At 41.2% G+C, this 21,108-nt stretch overlaps 1 protein-coding gene and 1 long non-coding RNA gene across 3 annotated transcripts; one reads left to right on the top strand and one right to left on the bottom strand.

Moving 5' to 3' along the window:
- Nucleotides 1–1,153: 1,153 nt before the first annotated feature.
- On the top strand, nt 1,154–16,141 carry LOC129849040 (zinc finger protein 22-like). 2 transcript variants are annotated; one of them, XM_055916105.1, is made up of 2 exons: nt 1,154–1,686; nt 14,188–16,141. In XM_055916105.1, the coding sequence occupies exons 1-2, from the start codon at nt 1,389–1,391 to the stop codon at nt 14,199–14,201; spliced, it is 312 nt and encodes a 103-aa protein (XP_055772080.1). In that variant the 5' UTR covers nt 1,154–1,388; the 3' UTR covers nt 14,202–16,141. The 2 variants fall into 2 exon arrangements, with proteins under 2 accessions (XP_055772080.1, XP_055772079.1); XM_055916104.1 differs by lacking the exon at nt 14,188–16,141 and adding an exon at nt 8,669–10,382.
- Nucleotides 16,142–19,411: 3,270 nt separating this feature from the next.
- On the bottom strand, nt 19,412–20,824 carry LOC129849042 (uncharacterized). The gene is made up of 3 exons (XR_008758612.1): nt 20,488–20,824; nt 20,072–20,151; nt 19,412–19,937 (listed from the first exon to the last, which is right to left on the bottom strand). It is a non-coding gene; the product is annotated as an uncharacterized LOC129849042 (long non-coding RNA).
- Between the last annotated feature and the right edge of the window lie 284 nt (nt 20,825–21,108).

Below are 21,108 nucleotides of genomic sequence, written 5' to 3'. Positions count from 1 at the left end.
TATATTGTATTTACTTCGCCACCATGTTTTTTTTCTCTCCCCCTTATCTCACCTCACTTGCTCACATTGTATATAGACATATTTTTCTACTGTATTATTGACTGTATGTTTGTTTTACTCCATGTGTAACTCTGTGTTGTTGTGTGTGTCAAACTGCTTTGTTTTATCTTGGCCAGGTTGCAGTTGTAAATGAGAACTTGTTCTCAACTGGCCGACCTGGTTAAACTATCATTATGACATCATAGACCTGGTTAAATAAAGGAGAAATAAATAACACATAATAATACAAAAATGTAGCAGCAGTATAGACCTAGTCTGTTCATTATATACATCTACATGATGTATTGTTACACCATGTAGGAGCAGTATAGACCTAGTCTGTTCATTATATACATCTACATGATGTATTGTTACACCATGTAGGAGCAGTATAGACCTAGTCTGTTCATTATATACATCTATATGATGTATTGTTACACCATGTAGGAGCAGTATAGACCTAGTCTGTTCATTATATACATCTACATGATGTATTGTTACACCATGTAGGAGCAGTATAGACCTAGTCTGTTCATTATATACATCTACATGATGTATTGTTACACCATGTAGGAGCAGTATAGACCTAGTCTGTTCATTATATACATCTACATGATGTATTGTTACACCATGTAGCAGCAGTATAGACCTAGTCTGTTCATTATATACATCTACATGATGTATTGTTACACCGTGTAGGAGTAGTATAGACCTAGTCTGTTCATTATATACATCTACATGATGTATTGTTACACCATGTAGGAGCAGTATAGACCTAGTCTGTTCATTATATACATCTATATGATGTGTTGTTACACCATGTAGGAGCAGTATAGACCTACAGTAGCTAGCTACTTATTTAGATTTAGTATGACTTAATGTAACTGCCTTAAATGTGCTGTAGTAAGCATTTTTTATTCGCACTAATCAATCAACACATTCCTGTCTTTGTATGTCTCAATATAATAGTATTGTTTAATTAAATCCATCTAAAATAATCTTTGTCTGAAAATAAAATATGATCCTCAACTGCGTTTCCCCTCCATTCAGCAGACGGCGATGTGCGTCTTTCAGGCGACGCTGCCAGCGTGACGTATAATCTAGTGGACGGTTCTTCATAAACAGCTCGTCAACCACCTCGGTAGCTTGCTAGCCAACATAGCCGAAAGATTCAAGCTATTTAGACGCTTTCGGTGTATATTAGCTACTGTGTTGTAGACACACTTATGTCGTATCTACTTGTTAATCTATTTAATATTACGTTATTTTGTATTAGTCAGCTATAGTAGCTGACTGGTTAAGTTAGCACTAGCCTAGTCGCTAATGATAGCTAGCTAACATCCCCGAACATGAGGTCAGTAAGCTTCTCCCCTCTTGTTCAAGAAGAGGCGGTCTGCTGGACGGAGAAAGAATCTCTGGGGCAGAACATTGTCGTGAAAGAGGAGGAAGAAGAGGATGTCACAGTAAAACAAGAAGTAGAGGGTGAGGCTGTTACAGTGAAAGAAGAAGAGAAAGACGTTACAGTGAAAGAAGAGAAAGACGCGTTCAGAGTGAAAGAGGAGGAAGCAGTTTTTGGAGTGAAGAAGGAAGGGGAGATTACTGTCACATTGGAAGATGAAGAGGAGATAGGAGATCTGATTAACACCAGTAAGTACCGCCTTAAATGTGTTTTTAACTTTGGGTATTCGTAGTTGGCTCGTCAATACCTCTTCAACGGAGTGCCCAGGATGATGACTGATATGTCTAGAATCAGACGACGTAGAGAACAAGCTACCCCTTGTTTTCTCTGTTCCGTTTCCAAAAAGTGACTTAACATATATATTTGAGAAGGGTCTATCTGCTGACCGCAGACTGGGGGACACGGCATGTAGTGATTTTCATGTAGTGATGATTTACTACACACCGTGCCCCCCAATATTGCAATGCGAGAGTTGGGTTGGCTACACCAAAGATTATGGATATACTGACAAGATGTCTCCGCCCTAACAAGGGGAGTCGTTGTCCACAAAGCGGCACTGCGGGTTGTCTAGCTCCCGCCTATCCATTCTTTGGATTGGTGGATTCATCTTATTATTGTAATCTATTGTTTATATTCTATGAGGGTTGTTGTCAACTGCCTGTATTCAATGGAGAGAGATGCTAAGCTACTAGCATGAATATGCACCGCCTGTATTCAATGGAGAGAGATGCTAAGCTACTAGCATGAATATGCACCGCCTGTATTCAATGGAGAGAGATGCTAAGCTACTAGCATGAATATGCATAGCGATCTGGAGACAACTCCTATAGTGTTTTTATCAAAGTTGTCGGTATGTCACGTGTCCACATAACAACTTAAGCATTACGAAACTTCTGTTGGTTCAAGTAAACCTCACGTAGCAAATATGCCATTCATTTTGTTGTTGACCAAATTCGACACTTTCCACATTGGGTTGATAATTGTTTCCACTTGGATACAACCAACTGTAGCCTACTGGCATGACCTAGAGAGATACATCCTACTGTAACCTACTGGCATGACCTAGAGAGTTACAACCTACTGTAACCTACTGGCATGACCTAGAGAGATACAACCTACTGTAGCCTACTGGCATGACCTAGAGAGTTACAACCTACTGTAACCTACTGGCATGACCTAGAGAGATACAACCTACTGTAGCCTACTGGCATGACCTAGAGAGTTACAACCTACTGTAACCTACTGGCTTGACCTAGAGAGTTACAACCTGCTGTAACCTACTGGCATGACCTAGAGAGTTACACCCTATTGTAGCCTACTGGCATGACCTAGAGAGCTAAAGTTGTTCAATACCTGGATTTTAAATGAATATTTTCCAGTAATAATGATAATTTGTGTCTTCCTATCCACATGTGGGATCCCTCTCCTATGTCTTCCTCTCTACACCAATAATAGACAACTACTATGGGTCTCCCAATCACGGCCTGGTGTGATACAGCCTGGATTGGAACCAGGGACTGTAGTGACACCTCTTGCACTGAGATGCAGTGGCTTAGACCGCTGCGTCCGTGTGTATGTTTAACTTTTTAACTGTACTAGAATGTTAAAAGGCCGCTAAAATTTTAAATATCGGTTATCGGTATCGTTTTTTGGGGCAAGGAAAATATTGGCCAAAAATGATATCGGTGCATCCCATTATTTTGAAATTGATTATTATTTTTTAAATCCTCATCAATCTACACACAATACCCCATAATGCCATCACAATAGCCCATAATGCCATCACAATACCCCTTAATGCCAAATCAAAAACAGGTTTAGATTTTTTGCAAATGTATTAAAACTATTCCCCAGGATAACTAGTCTGAGTAATGTAAGATGTAAGATCCCAGGATAACTAGTCTCAGAGTAATGTAAGATCCCAGGATAAATAGTCTCAGAGTAATGTTAGATCCCAGGATAACTAGTCTCAGAGTAATGTTAGATCCCAGGATAACTAGTCTCAGAGTAATGTTAGATCCCAGGATAACTAGTCTCAGAGTAATGTAAGTCTCAGATAGTTTTAACCCATTACAGTCTAAGCCCAGTCTGAGGGGGAGGTTCTTCTAAGCTATATGGAATTGTTTTAAGAAGATTTAAACAACATGAAGGGCTTCCCCTGTATTGTACTGTTTTAAGAAGGTTATACCAAGGATCATTTTGCTATTTGATTTTGAACTGTAAGACCCAGGGAAGTATCAACAAAAAATATTTGTCCATACTGCTGTAACCCATAGAACACCAGTAACCATAGTAACACATTGGATAGCATTCACAACATGGAACAACAGTAACCATAGTAACACATTGGATAACATTCACAACATGGAACAACAGTAACCATAGTAACACATTGGATAACATTCACAACATGGAACAACAGTAACCATAGTAACACATTGGATAGCATTCACAACATGGAACAACAGTAACCATAGTAACACATTGGATAACATTCACAACATGGAACAACAGTAACCATAGTAGTATTGTTTCCCCCAGAACATCTAAAGGAAGTTTGTTCTGAAGTGTCTTTCTTATATCTAAGATATGTAAAAAATTATATCTATTTTTTTACATGTCTTTAAGTCTTTAACCCCCTTTTTTTGTCACTTAAGTCTTTCCCCATTTTGTTACGTTACAGCCTTATTCTACAATGGATTAAATAAATAAAAATCCTCATCAGTCTACACACAATACCCCATAATGACAAAGAGAAAATAGGTTTGGAGAATTTTTTAAACATTTATTAAAAATAAAAAACAGAAATACCTTATTTACATAGGTATTCAGACCCTTTGCTGTGAGAATTGAAATTGACCTCAGGTGCATCCTGTTTCCAATGATCATCGTTGAGATGTTTCTACAACTTGTTTGGAGTCCACCTGTGGTAAATTAAATTGATTGGATATGATTTGGAAAGGCACACACCTGTCTGGCTACCACAGCATTTTGAAGCGATACGCCATCCCATCTGGTTTGCGCTTAGTGGGACTATCATTTGTTTTTCAACAGGACAATGAACCAACACACCTCCAGGCTGTGTAAGGGCTATTTTACCAAAAAGGAGAGTGATGAGTGCTGCATCAGATAACCTGGCCTTCACAATCACCTGACCTCAACCCAATTGAGATGGTTTGGGATGAGTTGGACCACAGAGTGAAGGAAAAGCAGCCAACAAGTGCTCAGCATATGTGGGAACTCCTTCAAGGCTGTTGGAAAAGCATTCCAGGTGAAGCTGGTTAAGAGAATGCCAAGAGTGTGCAAAGCTGTCATCAAGGCAAAGGGTTGCTACTTTGAAAAATCTAAAATATATTTAGAATTGTTTACCACTTTTTTTGGTTACTACATGATTCCATATGTGTTATTTCATAGTTTTGATTTCTTCACGATTATTCTACAATGTAGATAAAATGGTAAAACAAATCATTATAACCCTTGAATGAGTAGGTGTGTCCACTCGTTTGACTGGTAATGTATATCTCATGAATGTTTTTACATTCAGTTACATGAAGTCACTTTCTTACCACTTCTTCCATAGTCAAACATGTAAGGAAAGATTTTTTTTAAATCAAAAGGGATGCTGTCAAAAATGTATTGAATTCAAATGGATTTACCCAGCCTACAAAGCACTACAGCCACTCTGTGATGACCAGTTCTGCTCTTTTATTGAGGGATCTAGTCTAGATTAAACTTCATAGGAAGACAGTTTTATCATGTGGAGGTTTCATTTCGGTCTCTGTTTAACGACATACTATGTGTGTCTTTGCAAGGAGAGAAACCAGACTCTCACTCTGACAGCGGGAAGAGTCCTTCAGGGGAACCAGACCCAGAGACGCCCAAACCAGCGAGACTGCTCCCACTGTGAAAATAGTTTTTGCTGGTTAGGGAACCTAAAACTGCATGAGAGGACACACACGGGAGAAAAGCCTTACCACTGTTCCCACTGTGGAATGAGTTTTATTCAGTTATGGGACCTACAAACTCATGAGAGGATACACACAGGAAAAAAGCCTTACCAATGCTCCCAGTGTAGAAAGAGTTGTACTATGTTAACTAACCTGAAAAGGCATGAGAGAATACACACAGGAGAAAAGCATTTTCTGCTCCCAGTGAAAAAAAAGATTTTCACGAATGGCGTACCTTATAGCTCATGAGAGGATACAGAGGAGAAAAGCCTTTCCAATGCTCCCAGTCTGGAAAGGGTTTTACCTGGTCAAGTAGCCTGAAGGAGCATAAGAGGATAAACACGGTAAAGTCCTACCACTGCTCTCTCTGTGGAAGAACATTCAGAGATCCTGAAATCAAATGAGAGAATAGAAAGGCTGTATTCTGACTTATATTTTTGACTGAGAAGTTGTGTTTTTTGTTTGTGCCACATGAAATCATATTGTGTATGATTACACCTGTCTATATAATGTCCAACAGTTGACAATGCATGTCAGAGCAAACACCAAGCAAAGAGGTCGAATAAATTGTCCTTAGAGCTCCGACACAGGATTGTGTCGAGGCACAGATCTGGGGAATGGTACCAAAAAATGTCTGCAACATTGAAAGTCCCCAAGAACACAGTGGCCACCATCATTTTTCAATGGAAGAAGTTTGGAAGACTCTTCCTAGAGCTGGCCACCTGGCCAAACTACGCAATCGGGGGAGAAGGGCCTTTGTCAGGGAGGTGACCAAGAACGCGATGGTTAATCTGACCGAGCTCTAGAGTTCCTCTGTTGAGATGGGAGAACCTTCCGGAAGGACAACCATCTCTGCAGCACTCCACCAATCAGGCATTTGTGGTAGAGTGGCCAGACGGAAGCCACTCCTCAGTAAAAGGCACCTAACAGCCCGCTTGGAGTTTGCCAAAAAGGCACCTAAAGGACTCTCAGACCATGAGAAACAAGATTCTCTGGTCTGATGAAACCAAGATTGAACTCTTTGGCCTGAATGCCTTTTGGAAACCTCCAAGCTGGCTATCATGTGCCTTATATTAAGGTATATACATATAGATATATATACATATATATATATATATAGTCTGTTCAACCTCTCTTTCGTATCGTCCGAGATTCCTAGAGATTGTAAAGCTGCCGTGGTCATCCCCCTCTCCAAAGGGTGTGACACTCTAGACCCAAACTGTTACAGACCTATATCCATCCTGCCCTGCCTTTCTAAAGTCTTCGAAAGCCAAGTTAACAAACAAGATCACTGACCATTTCGAATCCCACTGTACCTTCTTCGCTGTGAAATCCGGTTTCCGAGCTGGTCACGGGTGCACGTCAGCCACGCTCAAGGTACTAAACGATATCAGAACCGCCATCGATAAAAGACAGTACTGTGCAGCCGTCTTCATCGACCTGGCCAAGGCTTTTGACTCTGTCAATCACCATATTCTTATCAGCAGACTCAACAGCCGATAAGAACAACCGATCAATCAACAACCGATCGCTGCCCACACCCGCCCGACTAGCACCACTACTCTGGACGGTTCTGACTTAGAATATGTGGACAACTATAAATATCTAGGTGTCTGGCTAGACTGTAAACTCTCCTTCCAGACTAATATTAAGCATTTCCAATCCAAAATTAAATCTAGAATTGGCTTCCTATTTCGCAACAAAGCCTCCTTCACTCACACTGCCAAACATACCCTCGTAAAACTGACTATCCTACCGAACCTTGACTTCGGCGATTTCATTTTCAAAATAGCCTCCAACACTCTACACAGCAAACTGGATACAGTCTATCACAGTGCCACCCGTTTTGTCACCAAAGCCCCATATACCACTGCTCTCGCCGGCTGGCCCTTGCTACATATTCATCGCCAAACCCACTGTCTCCAGGTCATCTATAAGTCTTTGCTAGGCCGCCTTAACTCAGAATACTGGTCACCATAGCAACACCCACCCATAGAACGCGCTCCAGGAAGTATATCTCACTGGTCATCCACAAAACCAACACCTCCTTTGGCCGCCTTTCCTTCCAGTTCTCTGCTGCCAATAACTGGAACGAATTGCAAAAATCGCTGAAGTAGGAGACATATCTCCCTCACTAACTTTAAGCATCAGCTATCTGAGCAGCTTACCGATCGCTGCAGCTGTACACAGCCCATCTGTAAATAGCTCATACAACTGCCTACCTCATCCCCATGTTTTATTAACTTTTTTTGCTCTTTTGCACACCAGTATTTCTACTTGCACATCATCATCTGCACATCTATCACTCCAGTGTTAATTTGTAATTACTTCGCTACTAAGGCCTATTTATTGCCTTACCTCCTTACTCCATTTGCACACACTGTATATAGACTTTCTATTGTGTTATTGACTCTACGTTTGTTTATCCCAAGTGTATGTAACTCTGTTGTTTTTTTGTCGCTTTGCTTTATCTTGGCCAGGTCGCAGTTGTAAATGAGAACTTGTTCTCGACTGGCCTACCTGGTTAAATAAAGGTGAAATACAAAGATATCTTAACTTTATTAGCAACACCCAAATGTATACTGTCATTAACGCGGTTCTTCAATAATTACACATAATTCTTAATACTGTAGCAAACATTTATATTAACCAGGACATTCAAACGAGCCTTACAATTATAATCCAAAGTAGTGTGAAATGTACTCATAATCAACCTGGAAATAGAGGTTACTCCCCTGAGTTTTCCCCCATTCACATTCAGAATACATTGTGAAAAACTAAAAGCTTTGCTCACCATTTTTGCTCCAGGCAGATATACTACATCCATAACTTGTGGTTTCCTCATTAGCAGATATACTACATCCATTACTATCGGTTTCCTCATTAGCGGGGAGGTGTTTCTGCAATCAAATTGTGTGCGCATCGCCCTTGTGCCGCAATTTTATTAAACACAGAAAGGGGCCTATATTGGAGACCAAAAGTCGTCTGGCACACTGCTTAGAGTTTCAACAACATGAATAACTTATTTCTAGTCTACAATCGTTGATGTTACTACTAAAATAAGACTATTCTTGCTCATTTTAAGACAATTGTCAAATAATTTTAACATTCATTACAGACGTCAATTGTTGTACAACATCATGGCTACGCTGTTGGCATCACCTTTTACAGTGGATTTCCATTGTTGTGGGCCTTTAATCATCTGACTTTGTTGTTCGCACAGGAGAGAGACGGGACTACCGTGGGTCCTCTGGGGAGCCTCAACAACCTCATGATGCTGACGAGGCAGAGAAGAGTCTCTCCAGATCAGAACACTTCAATAAACACCAGCAGAGATCCACAGGGAAGAGAACTCACTGCTGCTCTGACTGTGGGAAGAGATTCACCTCATCAGGCATTACAATTCATCAAAGGATCCACACAGGAGAGAAATCTAATAGCTGTGATCAATGTGGGAAGAGTTTTGGTCAATCTTGCCATCTGACTCAACACCAGAGAACACACACAGGAGAGAAACCTTATAGCTGTGGTCAATGTGGGAAGAGTTTTGGTCAATCTTGCCATCTGACTCAACACCAGAGAACACACACAGGAGAGAAACCTTATAGTTGTGATCAATGTGGGAAGAGTTTTACTACATCTGGCTATCTGACAGTGCACCAGAGAACACACACAGGAGAGAAACCTTACATCTGTGATCAATGTGGGAAGAGTTTTACTAAATCCGGCTATCTGAGTGCACCAGAGAACACACACAGGAGAGAAACCTTTTAGCTGTGATCAATGTGGGATGAGTTTTACTACATCAAGCTCTCTGACTATACACCAGAGAACACACACAGGAGAGAAATCTTATAGCTGTTATCCGTATACCATCACTTCCTGTTGAATCTGCAGACGTGTTGCTGTGCGTTTTGTTGCTGTGCGATTTGCTGCGAACTTTACTTTACTTTGCTAGCTGACAACTTTACGTTTTTTGTTTTGTTTCTGTTTTTAATTACCGTTTATATTTTTAGTTTTTCCATCGCAACTTTTTTCCCTCATTCAACCTTTTCACTCCGGACGCTTTATCTGGACATGGTTCGTCAACACCTTCAACAGCCGAAGCTAAGTAGTAACATTAACATGATGTCTTCTAATTGCAGTCGCTGTACTCATAATATACAGGAGAACGATCGCCTTACGGCGAAAATAGCTGTGCTGCAAGCCCAGCTTCAGACGCAATCGTTAGGCAAGGGTATTTTCAGTGTAGGAAAGGAAGAAACAGCGTCTGTGCCACCAGTAAGTACAGATAGTAACGTTAGTATAAATCCCCCCGCACAGTCCCCGCAGCCGGACAACTTTCTCATGGCTTCTGGAGGGAAATGCTGTTGGAATGCTCAACCGGTGTCGCTCATTCAGCCGACAGAAACTTTCAACCGGTTTTCCCCATTATGTAGCGAGTCGGAGTCTGAGTCTGAGTCTTCTCTTGTCTCTACTCCTCCCGTTACGGGGTCTGAGACGCCGAAGGCTCCCACCGTTAGCTCTGACAAATTGAAAACCCTAGTCATTGGCGACTCCATTACCCACAGTATTAGACTTAAAACGAATCACCCAGCGATCATACACTGTTTACCAGGGGGCAGGGCTACCGACGTTAAGGCTAATCTTAAGATGGTGCTGGCTAAAGCTAAATCTGGCGAGTGTAGAGAGTATAGAGATATTGTTATCCACGTCGGCACCAACGATGTTAGGATGAAACAGTCAGAGGTCACCAAGTGCAACATAGCTTCAGCGTGTAAATCAGCTAGAAAGATGTGTCGGCATCGAGTAATTGTCTCTGGCCCCCTCCCAGTTAGGGGGAGTGACGAGCTCTACAGCAGAGTCTCAGCACTCAATCGCTGGTTGAAAACTGTTTTCTGCCCCTCCCAAAAGATAGAATTTGTAGATAATTGGCCCTCTTTCTGGGACTCACCCACAAACAGGACCAAGCCTGACCTGCTAAGGAGTGACGGACTCCATCCTACCTGGAGGGGTGCTCTCATCTTATCTACCAACATAGATAGGGCTCTAACTCCTTTAGCCCCACAATGAAATAGGGTGCAGGCCAGGCAGCAGGCTGTTAGCCAACCTGCCAGCTTAGTGGAGTCTGCCAATAGCACAGTCAGTGTAGTCAGCTCAGCCATACCCATTGAGACTGTGTCTGTGCCTCGACCTAGGTTGGGCAAAACTAAACATGGCGGTGTTCGCCTTAGCAATCTTATTAGGATAAAGACCTCCTCCATTCCTGCCATTATTGAAAGAGATCGTGATACCTCACATCTCAAAATAGGGTTACTTAATGTTAGATCCCTCACTTCAAAGGCAGTCATAGTCAATGAACTAATCACTGATCATAATCTTGATGTGATTGGCCTGACTGAAACATGGCTTAAGCCTGATGAATTTACTGTGTTAAATGAGGCCTCACCTCCTGGTTACACTAGTGACCATATCCCCCGTGCATCCCGCAAAGGCGGAGGTGTTGCTAACATCTACAATAGCAAATTTCAATTTACAAAAAAAAAAATGGCGTTTTCGTCTTTTGAGCTTCTAGTCATGAAATCTATGCAGCCTACTCAATCACTTTTTATAGCTACTGTTTACAGGCCTCCTGGGCCATATACAGCGTTCCTCTCTGAGTTTCCTGAATTCCTATCAGACCTTGTAGTCATAGCAGATCATATTCTAATTTTTGGTGATTTTAATATTCACATGGAGAAGTCCACAGACCCACTCCAAAAGTCTTTCGGAGCCATCATCGACTCAGTGGGTTTTGTCCAACATGTCTCTGGACCTACTCACTGCCACAGTCATACTCTGGACCTAGTTTTGTCCCATGGAATAAATGTTGTAGATCTTAATGTTTTTCCACATAATCCTGGACTATCGGACCACCATTTTATTACGTTTGCAATCGCAACAAATAATCTGCTCAGACCCCAACCAAGGAGCATCAAAAGTCGTGCTATAAATTCTCAGACAACACAAAAATTCCTTGATGCCCTTCCAGACTCCTTCTGCCTACCCAAGGACGTCAGAGGACAAAAATCAGTTAACCACTTAACTGAGGAACTCAATTTAACCTTGCGCAATACCCTAGATGCAGTTGCACCCCTAAAAACGAAAAACATTTGTCATAAGAAACTAGCTCCCTGGTATACAGAAAATACCCGAGCTTTGAAGCAAGCTTCCAGGAAATTGGAACGGAAATGGCGCCACACAAAACTGGAAGTCTTCCGACTAGCTTGGAAAGACAGTACCGTGCAGTACCGAAGAGCCCTCACTGCTGCTCGATCATCCTACTTTTCCAACTTAATCGAGGAAAATAAGAACAATCCAAAATTTCTTTTTGATACTGTTGCAAAGCTAACTAAAAAGCAGCATTCCCCAAGAGAGGATGGCTTTCACTTCAGCAGTAATAAATTCATGAACTTCTTTGAGGAAAAGATCATGACCATTAGAAAGCAAATTACGGACTCCTCTTTGAATCTGCGTATTCCTCCAGGGCTTAGCTGTCCTGGATCTGCACAGCTCTGCGAGGGCCTGGGATCGGGAGAGACACTTAAGTGTTTTAGTACTATATCTCTTGACACAATGATGAAAATAATCATGGCCTCTAAACCTTCAAGCTGCATACTGGATCCTATTCCTACTAAACTGCTGAAGGAGCTGCTTCCTGTGCTTGGCCCTCCTATGTTGAACATAATAAACAGCTCTCTATCCACCGGATGTGTACCAAACTCACTAAAAGTGGCAGTGATAAAGCCTCTCTTGAAAAAGCCAAACCTTGACCCGGAAAATATAAAAAACTATCGGCCTATATCGAATCTTCCATTCCTCTCAAAAATTTTAGAAAAAGCTGTTGCGCAGCAACTCACTGCCTTTCTGAAGACAAACAATGTATACGAAATGCTTCAGTCTGGTTTTAGACCCCATCATAGCACTGAGACTGCACTTGTGAAGGTGGTAAATGACCTTTTAATGGCGTCAGACCGAGGCTCTGCATCTGTCCTCGTGCTACTAGACCTTAGTGCTGCCTTTGACACCATCGATCACCACATTCTTTTGGAGAGACTGGAAACCCAAATTGGTCTACACGGACAAGTTCTGGCCTGGTTTAGATCTTACCTGTCGGAAAGATATCAGTTTGTCTCTGTGAATGGTCTGTCCTCTGACAAATCAACTGTACATTTCGGTGTTCCTCAAGGTTCCGTTTTAGGACCACTATTGTTTTCACTATATATTTTACCTCTTGGGGATGTTATTCGAAAACATAATGTTAACTTTCACTGCTATGCGGATGACACACAGCTGTACATTTCAATGAAACATGGTGAAGCCCCAAAATTGCCCTCGCTAGAAGCCTGTGTTTCAGACATAAGGAAGTGGATGGCTGAAAACTTTCTACTTTTAAACTCGGACAAAACAGAGATGCTTGTTCTAGGTCCCAAGAAACAAAGAGATCTTCTGTTAAATCTGACAATTCATCTTGATGGTTGTAAAGTCGTCTCAAATAAAACTGTGAAGGACCTCGGCGTTACTCTTGACCCTGATCTCTCTTTTGACGAACATATCAAGACTGTTTCAAGGACAGCTTTTTTTCATCTACGTAACATTGCAAAAATCAGAAATTTTCTGTCCAAAAATGATGCAGAAAAATTAATCCATGCATTTGTTACTTCTAGGTTAGACTACTGCAATGCTCTACTTTCCGGCTACCCGGATAAAGCACTAAATAAACTTCAGTTAGTGCTAAATACGGCTGCTAGAATCCTGACTAGAACCAAGAAATTTGATCATATTACTCCAGTGCTAGCTTCCCTACACTGGCTTCCCGTTAAGGCAAGGGCTGATTTCAAGGTTTTACTGTTAACCTTTAAAGCATTACATGGGCTTGCTCCTACCTATCTTTCCGAGTTGGTCCTGCCGTACATACCTACACGTACGCTACGGTCACAAGACGCAGGCCTCCTAATTGTCCCTAAAATTTCTAAGCAAACAGCTGGAGGCAGGGCTTTCTCCTATAGATCTCCATTTTTATGGAACAGTCTGCCTACCCATGTGAGAGACGCAGACTCAGTCTCAACCTTTAAGTCTTTACTGAAGACTTATCTCTTCAGTAGGTCATATGATTGAGTGTAGTCTGGCCCAGGAGTGTGAAGGTGAACGGAAAGGCTCTGGAGCAACGAACCGCCCTTGCTGTCTCTCCAGGGCCGGTTCCCCTCTCTCCACTGGGATTCTCTGCCTCTAACCCTGTTACTGGGGCTGAGTCACTGGCTTGCTGGTGCTCTTTCATGCCGTCCCTAGGAGGGGTGCGTCACTTGAGTGGGTTGAGTTACTGACGTGAACTTCCTGTCTGGGTTGGCGCCCCCCCTTGGTTGTGCTGTGATGGAGACCTTTGTGGGCTATACTCGGCCTTGTCTCAGGATTGTAAGTTGGTGGTTGAGGATATCCCTCTAGTGGTGTGGGGGCTGTGCTTTGGCAGAGTGGGTGGGGTTATATCCTTCCTGTTTGGCCCTGTCCGGGGGTTTCTTCGGATGGGGCCACAGTGTCTCCTGACCGCTCCTGTCTCAGCCTCCAGTATTTATGCTGCAGTAGTTTATGTGTCGGGGGGCTAGGGTCTGTTGGTTATACCTGGAATACTTCTCCTGTCTTATCCAGTGTCCTGTGTGAATTTAAGTATGCTCTCTCTAATTCTCTCGTTCTCTCTTTCTCTCTGAGAACCTGAGCCCTAGGACCATACGTCAGGACTACCGGGCATGCTGACACCTTGCTGTCCCCAGTCCGCCCGGCCTTGCTGTTATTCCAGTTTCAACTGTTTCTGCCTGCGGTTACGAAACCCCTACCTGTCCCAGACCTGCTGTTTTCAACTCTTAATGATCGGCTATGAAAAGCCAACTGAGATTTATTCCTGATTATTATTTGACCATGCTTGTCATTTATGAACATTTTGAAAATCTTGGCTCTCTCTAATTTTCTCCTTCTCTCTTTCTTTCTCTCGGAGGACCTGGGCCCTAGGACCATGCATCGGGACTGCCGCCCGTGGTGACTCCTTGCTGTCCCCAGTCCGCCTGGCCTTGCTGCTATTCCAGTTTCAGCTGTTCTGCCTGCGGTTATGGAACCGCCACCTGTCCCAGACCTGTTGTTTTTCAACTCTTAATGATCAGCTATGAAAAGCCAACTGAAAATTATTCATGATTATTATTTGACCATGCTTGTCACTTATGAACATTTTTGAACATCTTGGCATAGTTCTGTTATAATCTCCACCCGGCACAGCCAGAAGAGGACTGGCCACCCCTCATAGCCTGGTTCCTCTCTAGGTTTCTTCCTAGGTTTTGGCCTTTCTAGGGAGTTTTTCCTAGCCACCGTGCTTCTACACCTGCATTCTAGCTGTTTGGGGTTTTAGGCTGGGTTTCTGTACAGCACTTCGAGATATTATCTGATGTACGAAGGGCTATATAAAATAAAATTGATTGATTGATTGATCAATGTGTGAAGAGTTTTACTACATCTGGCTCTCTGACAGTGCACCAGAGAACACACACAGGAGAGAAACCTTATAGTTGTAATCATTGTGGGAAGAGTTTTAATACATCTGGCGCTCTGAATGTACACCAGAGAACACACACAGGAGAGAAGCCTTATATCTGTGACCAATGTGGGAAGAGTTTTACTACATCTAGCTCTGTGACTAAACACCAGAGAACACACACAGGAGAGAAATCTTATAGCTGTGATCAATGTGGGAAGAGTTTTACTACATCTGGCTCTCTGACAGTGCACCAGAGAACACACACAGGAGAGAAACCTTATAGCTGTAATCAATGTGGGAAGAGTTTTACTACATCTAGCCATCTGACTCCACACCAGAGAACACACACAGGAGAGAAACCTTTTAGCTGTGATCAATGTGGGATGAGTTTTTCTACATCAAGCTCTCTGACTATACACCAGAGAACACACACAGGAGATAAATCTTATAGTTGTAATCATTGTGAGAAGAGTTTTCCTACATCTAGCCAGCTGACTTCACACCAGAGAACACACACAGGAGAGAAACCTTATAGCTGTGATCAATGTGGGATGAGTTTTACTACATCAAGTCATCTGATTCGACACCAGAGAACACATACAGGAGAGAAACCTCATAGCTGTAATCAATGTGACAAGAGATACTCTAATAAAAGGTGTCTGATCAAACATCAGAAAATACATACATGAAGAAGTTGTTTCATGATATCAATGAAATGATGTCACAATGTAGAATGTTTTAACATTGTAGTATGACTATTTTAATGATGTCACAATATAGAATGTTTTAACATTGTAGAAGGAGTATTTTAATGATGTTCTACCTTATCCTTATCGTTTACCCTGTTTAATTGATCGCAGCATGATATGGATATTAGCCTCAGGGGAAAATCCAGGCTCTGAGTTGAAAGAGTATTATTTAACAAAAAGTGACAAACTAAAAAACAGCTGTGTTACATTTACTGCGTTGGTGACCCACTTTAATCAAAATGCAGCACTTCAAAATGTAGCTAGCTGTTTTCTACAAGTTGAAAAGCTGCTTGTTTAAAAAAATACATGTAATATGATAATTGTTGCAGATGTTTGTGTATACACACACATGAATAATAATAAATTGGTCTATAATCAATTTCATTAACAATCTGACATCACTCCAGTATTTCTTGACAACATTCAAATGCTAATTGTCTTTATTCCACTACTGAAGAAGCACGACTCAAATCACCTCATATTTCAAACATTCAGCCTGACAAAAGATACATGTTTTATTATTCCATGCCTCATCATTAAGTTAATTATTGCCAATACATATTAACAAAGGGGTGTACATTTGGTTTTTATATTTCATATTTACAATTCATGTAATAATTATTTATGCAACCAGCTGACCATTTTTGGGGTACAATTATATTGACAATGTTGCTCTGCTTTTAGAATATCAGGATTAATTCTCAGATGTGCCAAACCAAATGCATGACATTGGGGACTGGGCCCCGATCCAACAACATGCCTATCGAGTGAACCCTGAAAGAGAGAGAGAAGTAAGGTGGAAAGTTACTACGGATATTGCAGGAGTTGGTTGCTGATTGTCTCAAGGGTGGGCAGTCAACAAGTTTTGCGCTGAGACAGTGCGTTGCCATGGATCACAATTTATTTTGACTGCACGTTTTTCCGTATTGGAGATGAGTTTGGAGACAACTGTTTGGGCTCGTTTCAAGGGGACCAGAGTTCTAGAAGCTAGTGAGTTTTAGGAAGACGAGAGTTCTAGAAGCTAGTGAGTTTTAGGAAGACGAGAGTTCTAGAAGCTAGTGAGTTTTAGGAAGACGAGAGTTCTAGAAGCTAGTGAGTTTTAGGAAGATGAGAGTTCTAGAAGCTAGTGAGTTTTAGGAAGACGAGAGTTCTAGAAGCTAGTGAGTTTTAGGAAGATGAGAGTTCTAGAAGCTAGTGAGTTTTAGGAAGACGAGAGTTCTAGAAGCTAGTGAGTTTTAGGAAGACGAGAGTTCTAGAAGCTAGTGAGTTTTAGGAAGACGAGAGTTCTAGAAGCTAGTGAGTTTTAGGATTCTATTGAAAGAAGAATAATTAAAAAAATAACACGATTATTATTATTATTATATTTATTATTATTATTATTTAGAAATATGTGTTTTTTCTTGTTTATTGTTGACAGCCAGTAGACACCATGTTTATATTGTAGAAGTATTGTAGTTGATTATGTGAAATGGAAGTTTTCTGTTGGTGGTGAGCAAACATGTCCAAAAAAAAATATAGGATGTATTTGTTGTCTAAAGGGGGAAGGTGTTACAGGCTTTGGCTTGTCCATCTCGTTAGTGGGAAGGTGTTTCACCTGAGCTGGTCCAGGTTCTATTTAAGAGTGTCTGGCCCAGTGCTCCAGTTGTCTTGATAGATGTGGAGAGTCAACACCTTTAGTTGCTCCACCTTTTTGGTTTGCGTCCTGTCTTTAAGTTAGTTGTGGGTTTTTCTTTTGTTTGCCTCATCTTGGGCAGATTTAGTGGGTCTCATGGTGGGTGTCTTTTATGTCCCAGTTGTTGTTACTAGTCAACTTTCAGTGGACACTCAGAGCAAAACTGCAACATTATGTTATAATACTTTTATTGGATCAAATGGTTGTTTTATGCAACAGAATAGAGGGTTCTTAGAACTATTGTGTCTGTGTTCTACTGAGGATGGGCCTCTGGGAGATAACACTGACAGGAGATTTACAATGTCTTTTGGGTGATAAAACCTAAAGAGACCGCATTCCAGATTATGAGTTAATGTTTCTGTTCTATATGGTACCAGGGAGAGACGACCCCAGGGCCAGACCCTGGTCTCTACACAAAGAGTACTGTTTTTACAGCAGATACTGTCTGCTGAGAATTATTAGTATCTTTCATACAAATCTTAACCTTGTGACCTGTTCTATGCATCTGTTGTTGGTCATGTAGGTTGAAAGGGGTTTATCTTGGCTGTAAAGACCTTTGTACTTTTGTATCGTGGCTCTCAACAAATCATCTGGGGGTGATTTGTTGACCAGCCATCGTTATCGTAGAGCACTCAATTGATTCGCGTTGTGTTGACCTGCTCCCTTATTAATAAGTGAATAAATATTTACATTAAACTCTGACTTGTGTGATAAGTTTGTTTCCTCATTTGATATGAATGATATTAAAGAAATAAACCACATTTGGCGATGGGGATGTTAATCTTCACTTGGTGACCGATCCTGACGACCTGGGTAAATGGGGCACCAGGGATCCCTCAAACTTGGGATCTCTGTGAGACCACACTTTGGGAATGGAGCAGATGGACCCACCTTTGATCTGAGAGGCAGCGAGCCGAGTGGATACCACATCTCAAACCTAGTTTTAAAAAAGAGGTGAGCGAAACACGCAAAATGTAGTTTTTAGAAAAGCCTCGTAGTGTGTATTCCTGTGTGAGGGAGGCACCTTGGAGGTGTAAACAGGGCCCAGTCAGGAGGCTCTGAGTGTGTATTCCTGTGTGGAGGTGTAAACAGGGCCCAGTCAGGAGGCTCTGAGTGTGTATTCCTGTGTGGAGGTGTAAACAGGGCCCAGTCAGGAGGCTCTGAGTGTGTATTCCTGTGTGGAGGTGTAAACAGGGCCCAGTCAGGAGGCTCTGAGTGTGTATTCCTGTATTTTCCCAGTATGGGAGGAGTTGCTAGATTTATTGAATAAACCTTTTTCCATAAAGTTAGTGAACCAAGGTGGCTGACTAGCTGTTGATGTTGAAGAAGTGTCCCGTCCACTAGATTATACGTCACAGTGGCAGATTCACCTGAAAGACGCACATCGCCATCTGCTGACTGGAGTTGGTATCGCAGTTGAGAAAATACTTTCAGACAAAAAGCGACTGCCTCTAAAAACCAACGGCTCCCTTTGAAAACGGGCGATGCGGCATCAGAAACATTTATTATAGTGTAAAAATGTACTACAAAGTGCAGCTAAACAGAATAACTTTGGTCATACCCAGTCAGCACGTGACGTCCAAGGACGTTGAATTATGGGCCATATCAGGTCTGTCTGTTGTGGCCGCTATTTCGCCCCAAAATAGTCATCCCAAATTGGGCTGTGTATAACTATGTAAATGTCTCTCGGACAAGGTGACTTTCATCAATATACACTATAAAAAGTAGGGGTTCTTCAAATTGAAACTGGGGGGGAACCCCTAAAAGTTATTTGAAGAACCTTTTGTGGGAAACCCCTATAAGTTATTTGAAGAACCCCTTATAATGGTTCCTCAAATAATCTTTTGGGGTTCATTTTTGAACTCCCTGTCCACCCTCCCTGCATTACAAAAACATATTTTAATAAAAAAAAAATCCCTGTCCACCCTCCATTCTATTTTTTTTGGGGGGGGGGGAATAATAATAACAATATTGATTTAAATAATTAATTGTTTATTTAGTGACGCCACAAATGTGAATTAATATTTACAAAACAATTTACAAAAAAAAAACACATGACAAAATTGCAACATTTCTGCAGACATGTCAGACCATAATAAATAATACATTTACTTTGTATAGTGCTTTTCATGACATTTAAAAAATCTAAAATAATGATGTACAATAAAAACAACATACATTAAAAATAAATCATGGGTAAACTAACAATATTGTAGACTTGATGCTAAATACAGATTTTTCAGCTTCAGTGTGTATATCGTATCCACTTAGTTATGTTAGGAAGTTTGCCATCTTTATGACCGGCCCTGGTAACTTCACCCCAACTTCTCTTATCCCCAGAACACAGTAACTTTAGAACATAAATTTTAAAATACAGCCCTAGCAGAGCCCCATGTCCCATGGGGACGTCCTCGAGGGCGTGGATGTTCTCCCCATCAAAGGCCAGCGGGATTTCACTCTCATGGTGAAATGGATTTCCGCCGATGTGCAGTAAAGGAGTGAGGAGCGGTGAAATCTGTGTCAACAAAAGTAAGAAAAGATTAATACACATACAATAAACAAAGAACATAACAAATGTTCAGCTGTAGTTTTATATCAGCATGCACACCTATGTTTATGAAGAAACAGATGATTGGTGCATAGGCATACCTTGTCACGGACATAAAGGCCACTCGGGTCCTCATTGAAGAGGTTGGGCAAGAGCAGAATCACTGCTGTGCTCTCGAGTCCTAGTAAAGTAAAGAAACGATCTTACTACACTTGCTAATTTTATGAAAATACATTAGAGAAAGGGAAGGAATAAGAGCAAATCCCTCTTCTGTATTGTCCTTCAGGGACTGTCAAAATAGCAGGATGATGTCCTCACCCCTGCCTTGCCTCTCTACCTCTGATAGTCCTTGAATTATCTTTTTGTCTATATCCATTCCATGGACTTGATTCATTTCTGAGAAGATCTGAAAAGATCATTTGCACACATTTGTATGCTAATAGATGTCAGTTTGTATTGACTGCTATGTAGGTTAAATGTACACTTCAAATGCAGCTGTCCTACAACAGATCTGTACCTTCTTCTTGATCCCAATTGCATTGTGTCCATGTTCTGTCCTATAAGAATTTCAAAGGAAGAGAAAATGTGTCAAAGAATAGTCTTACAAGCATTAAAACATATATATATTAAATAAATATTGAAAGATAAATGGCATCGACATACAATTGAAAGTAAAATAGAAGAACATATTGGAGAAAGCACTAGCCAATACAGTACTGCCATACAGTAACAGTACTGCCATACAGTAACAGTACTGCCATACAGGCCTAATATCACATTTCAAGATATCTTTGTACACAAATTGTTCAATATTTTATCAGGCTGACTTGAAAGATTATACGCAACATTTTGCTGCGTGGCAATACTGTGTTTGTACTAAAGAGGTAGTCTAGACACTGTATTAATACCATTATGCATTTGAATCCCATCTACAGCTACCATCTAAGATATTAATTTCCCTCCAAAAGGGGGTGGACATGTAACGTTTCCAAAATGGGATAGTATTGTCCATGCAACGTTTCCAAACTGGGATAGTATTGTCCATGTAACGTTTCCAAAATGGGATAGCATTGTCCATGTAACGTTTCCAAAATGGGACAGTATTGTACATGCAACGTTTCCAAAATGGGACAGTATT

This window comes from Salvelinus fontinalis, unplaced genomic scaffold (assembly GCF_029448725.1).
Source record: "Salvelinus fontinalis isolate EN_2023a unplaced genomic scaffold, ASM2944872v1 scaffold_1341, whole genome shotgun sequence".
Classification (NCBI taxonomy): Eukaryota; Metazoa; Chordata; class Actinopteri; order Salmoniformes; family Salmonidae; genus Salvelinus; species Salvelinus fontinalis.
This window is presented reverse-complemented; position numbering and strand designations above follow the sequence as displayed.

Coding starts and splice junctions, on each gene's coding strand:
- LOC129849040 (XM_055916104.1), top strand. CDS start 1,389: ATGAGGTCAGTAAGCTTCTCCCCTCTTGTTCAAGAAGAGGCGGTCTGC. Junction 1,687..8,668: donor AGGAGATCTGATTAACACCA/GTAAGTACCGCC, acceptor TTGTTCGCACAG/GAGAGAGACGGGACTACCGT.